The sequence below is a fragment of the Hyposmocoma kahamanoa genome, unplaced genomic scaffold (genome assembly GCF_003589595.1).
Source record: "Hyposmocoma kahamanoa isolate Upper Pololo Valley unplaced genomic scaffold, ASM358959v1 80, whole genome shotgun sequence".
NCBI lineage: Eukaryota > Metazoa > Arthropoda > Insecta > Lepidoptera > Cosmopterigidae > Hyposmocoma > Hyposmocoma kahamanoa.
Window position 1 is genome coordinate 4,374,240 of NW_020654051.1, and position 5,279 is coordinate 4,379,518.

General features: G+C 34.5%; 1 protein-coding gene across 1 annotated transcript in view; it reads left to right on the top strand.

Annotated features, from left to right (window-relative positions):
* Window positions 1-4,995, top strand: part of LOC113233865 (cytochrome P450 9e2-like) — an 18,628-nt gene extending 13,633 nt beyond the window's left edge. The window contains exons 8-11 of the mRNA XM_026469090.1: window positions 818-1,039; window positions 1,651-1,751; window positions 2,472-2,640; window positions 4,482-4,995. Of these exons, the coding sequence (XP_026324875.1) occupies window positions 818-1,039; window positions 1,651-1,751; window positions 2,472-2,640; window positions 4,482-4,654 (665 nt within the window). The 3' untranslated portion in view covers window positions 4,655-4,995. The remainder of the gene's footprint in view (window positions 1-817; window positions 1,040-1,650; window positions 1,752-2,471; window positions 2,641-4,481) is intronic.
* The last annotated feature ends 284 nt before the right edge of the window (window positions 4,996-5,279 follow it).

Sequence of the window (5,279 nt, forward strand, 5' to 3'; positions counted from 1 at the left end):
AAAAAAAAAAAAAAAAAAAAAAAAAAAAAAAAAGATCATAGACAGTTTAGTGATGACCAACTGTACTGCCAACTACAAATCGATCAATTAATTGAATGAATTGATTTGTTTAATTGAATCAGTTGGAATAACTGGAATTTATATAATAAAATGGGTTTTGCGATTTTGCTGTTGATTACTATAAAATAATATGTGATTCAATGTAGAGTAATGATATTCATACTTGAGATTAGAATTTTTTTCTTACATAACCTAAAAAACTAATTTAAAATTTCTGAAATCTAATTTTAAATCCTTCTTCAAATCGTACACTTATACATTCGTTTGATTGTGATAAAATTTTCTATAATGGACGAAAATTGCAAAATTAGGTATTTACTATTTAATTACCGATGAAATTTGATTCCGTTTGTTTTGTAATTACATGTATTGCTGTTTTTCCCACACCATCGAATGGAACAGCCCTCCTTGTTAGAGATAATATATTTATTACAATAAATACAGAACGCTTTTGGAATATACAGAGACGTACACACAGGTCAGTTGCTGACGCTGTATTATTTCAGTTTTCTGATTTGTGATTTCAGCACAAACGGGAGTTGATATTTAAAAGTGATATAAGGCCCATTTACCTGATGAGTTGCCAGGCATGGATGACATTTATTTCGTCTCTATTTCTGGTTATATACTCGATGATGATATCACTAACTTTTACTTATAAAATATTAAAAGTACACATTCAGGTTCTTGACGATTTTATTATTTATATTAAGAAATTTTGAGAGTGTTTTTAAACTTTTATTACTGTTATTTTCAGTATGGTCGGATGACGATTTGTGCGCTCAAGCTATCCTGTTCTTCATAGCTGGTTTCGAGACCGTATCCTCTGCTATGTCGTTATTGCTGTACGAGCTGGCTGTCAACCCGGACGTTCAAGAGAAACTGTACCAGGAAATCAGAGAGAACGAGGCCAAGAACAACGGGAAATTTGACTACAATTCTATACAGAACATGGTTTATATGGACATGGTTGTATCAGGTAAGGGTATGAAGGAGAACTTTCTATTGTATTCTTTACAAAATCCTCAGTATAACAAAATCCAAATGTTAATATTCTTGGGCGTTTTATCGTATCGATGACATAGACTGTATTGCAATCGCGATGAAAGGATTTGCCGATTTTGAGATATTTAGAATAAAATAATTGGAATTTTGATAATTTCACTAAAATATAGAGACATTATTCTATTTAGGAAAACAGTAATGCGTATAAGGAGTCTGTTTTATTCGCAAAAATACAACGTTCTTTTTTTGAAACTCAATTTGTGTACAAAACTATAATGAAGTTTTTAAGGTCTTAACTTGCAATAATTTGAAATAACTTTCACGGTAGAAATTCCAACAAGGTTATATTTAAATTATATTAACAGTTCATCAAATTAGAAAGTATGACTAATCATTCTCAAGATTTCATATTGTTTAACATAATGATTGTGTGAGTTTTGGCGACAGCGGTTCTGACAGAAAGCGAGGCTTAAGGTACTTCCATTGCTTTTTTCTTCCTTAGTTTGAGCTAGCTATATTATATAGGTTAACTAGGAAAATGTTAGAATATTTGAAGTGCTTTTAAACGAATATTTTATATTCCAGAAACATTGAGGTTGTGGCCCCCCGGCGTTGGCTTGGACAGATACTGTAACAGAGACTACAACTTGGGCAAACCTAATGACAAATCTACTGAGGACTACATTGTAAGTGTTAAATGTCCTTATATCATAAATAAACACGTTATGGTACCTAGTAACCAACTATTTATTAGCAGTAGAGCTCCTTGTGGAAGTGTTCATCCAGTAATGTGAGCATTACTTGCGTTCCGGTTTTGAAGGGTGATGGTGATTTTAAAGGCACATGGGACTTGTCAACTTATGATTCAGGGTTTAACGGGCGTGGTGGTGCATCTCGGGTCTTTGCGATATAAAGCTTTGAGTGGCTCTGCAAATATTATCGATAGACGTGTCGCTGATTATCAGGCGCCTTTTTATTTTGTTTTTTGTTTATTTATTTTTTTCACAAAATAGGTTTTTTGTTTTTTTTCCAATTTTTGTTTCTTGTTTAATTTTTTTTCCCCAAAATCCGGGGAGCATAGTACTAGTAAATAAATTTGGCTGTTTACAAAAATAACAGAAAATATCCAAAAAATAAAGTTGGCGAGTGGGCATTGCAGGCATCGGCGATGTCTTAAAAAAGTAGGTGTTTGGTATATGCTTCAATTTAAACCAATACATTCAAGAGTAGGTATAAACGTTGTAAATTTTGACGAAGTAATTTAGAAATAAAAAATGCTACGTAAGAAGACTTAAGCTAACTTTTGAATGTTACGTGCTGAACCGAGACGTAGTCGTTCAGTCTACGAGAGGGAAAACTATAACTTTCCCTTAATCTTTTTTTAAATTTTATGTATCTACTCGTAGATCCGCAAAGGCGAAGCTCTCCAGATCCCCGTCTGGGCGATACACCGCGACCCTGCGTACTACTCAAACCCCGACAAGTTCGACCCTGAGAGGTTCTCTATAGAGAACAAACACAAGATCCTGCCCTTCACTTATATCCCGTTTGGACTTGGACCTAGGAATTGTATCGGTGAGTATTTTTTCGTATCTCCCATATAATAGTTTATACTCAGCGCTTTGTGGTAATATAAAGCCAGCAATCTCTTGGTGTCCCTCGCCGAGTGAAGGCGGCGCCAACGTGTAGAGACCTCATTTGGCATGGTTGTCACAGCTTGCCGTCTCTCGTGACCACACATCTCACTTCGGAGCGTGTCGGATTTTCTGCACAAAGCGCTCCCCTGCGCCTGGCCAATATTGTTAACACGTTTGTGAATAATAACATAGTTTAATTAAAAATTTTTGTAAATGTAGTGAAAAATAGGCATTTTGCGTTAATAAAGGATTAAAATTTTTATTGTATTAAAAAAAGTAAGGTTTGGCAATTATGAATGAAAAATTATATCTGATAAACTTCCACCACGAGCACAGTTATAGATGTCGATTCTTTCATCAAAGATTTAATAACTTTTTGACAAAATGGTGGGGCCATTTCGTTAATTACTTCACGAATTTTGAGTTTTAAGGCTGCAATCGATTTAATAGGCTCCGTATAGCCTGTGTCTTCAACATAACCCCCTAAAAATCATCCAGCGGTGTTAAATCATATGATCGAGCTGGCCACTTAACGGCTGAATTTCGTGAAGTTATGCGATCGGAAAATTTGGTTTCCAATAAATTCATTGTTTCGGTGGTTGTGTGACTTGTGCTGTGCGTCGGCTGGAAATGCAGTTACGGTCAATGGATTACGCTATCGAGAGAAGTTAAGATATGTATATCACTAACATGTGGTTTCAACAAGTTTAAAACGTTAAAACAAGGTTAAAACAATGAATGAAATAAAGTCTTAATTTTTTTAAGTAACCAACATTTTTTTTAAACAAGAAAATAAAGAACTTAGCTATCTTATTCTAGTATTTTTCTACTATATTAATATTACGACTACTTGTGATCAACAAATACTTGAACAAGCTTGATCAAAAATTATTCTATTTATAATCGATTAATTGGATGGAATACCTTAGAGCTAAGTCCAAACTCATGGTACCACGATTTCGTTTAACCAAGGTAAACAACTCTTTTATGGGGAACTGTATACGTTTTTACAATAAGATTCCGGAGCATATATTAAGTTTATCATTTCCTAAGTTTAAAAACTACATTAAAAATATTTTGATCGAAAAATCATATTACAAAATTGAAGACTACGTGTTAGATAAAGATGTATGGAAAGACGACATGGCTCCAGAATCCACACAAATTTGATTCAAAGTGTATTCCATAGCATTTAAGTTTATTTGAAAAGAGCAATCCCTAGAGTTTCTTGCTCGTTCTTCTCAGGGAGGTCAGCGTAGTGAACGAGCAGTAGCTTAAATGTGACGTTTTCAAGTGTAAATTTATTTTACATATGGAATAAATAATCTTTGACTTTGACTTTGACTTACGCGTGTTTACGCGTATTCCGTTCAATCAATCGATTTAGAGCGAGCGGAAGGAGGTTTCGATCAGTAAATAGTTCTTGTGACAAATGGCTACAAAAAATGTGGCACGCTTGGTTTCATACAAATAGCTGTACTTGCGGCGTCTATCTAGATATATTATGTCCGTGGTTGTGAATTTTCTTCGACGTATAAACCTGTACACACGATATTACGATACATCACGAAATTTTTTCTTCCCAAAAAATCATGGTAAATTTCAAATTAAATTTCACACATAATTTCCAAGAAACTCAGTGATGTGAGCCCGGATACGAATCCACGCCCTCTGCTTAAGAAACGGTACGTTATATCAAGAGGCTACCACGGCTAAATAACCTATCGGTAACTGTACACATTATTTTCAGTTCTAAAACAAGTCTTGTTTATTTTACAGGTTCAAGATTCGCCCTCTGCGAAGTGAAGGTAATGGCATACCAGCTCCTAAATGCCTTCGAAGTGTCGCCATCGGAAAAAACGACTATACCTCCCAAGATGGATCCCTCCTCGTTCAACATTCGCTTAAAGGGAGGTCATTGGATCCAATATAAGGCTCGGAAAGAGGTGTAAATGAAAATTTACAGAAACAAAAATCCACGCGAATGAAGCAACGTCTTATTGGAAACATTACAGTCCTTGTACACGTATAAATAAAATATAACACATAATTTAAGTTAACCTAAGACTGCAATAGGAAAAGCGCTAAACGCCCAACGTACAGCCGACGCTCTATATATATATATAATAAATTGGGGTCCTCTCTGACCCCAATTTATTATGAAGATTTCTAATGAACTAATAATGGTATTAAATAAAAGACCGAATATTGCACATATACTGTAATATATATTAGATCTCAAAGGAACAATTACTATATATTAATAATGCAATTAAAAACGAATAGGAAGTTATAAAAAAATTTACCTAAGAATCGTCTCTAAAATGACGGTTTTGAATCATCACGAAATCATAATCAAAGTTTGGCAATAGATCCTAGAGTGGTCTTTGAAAACAAATTCTGTGCATTTCATGCATTTTTGCACAGTTATTGCATAGTCCACAAGGTCCAAGGTCCAGGCATAGCTGTCGATGGACTGCTCGATTCTCTGGATCCTACATCTCCATAGTCGTTTTTTTTTTGGTTGCACTTTTGGTTATCGCCTGACGTTATTTATCGAATTATTTTTGAAATCTT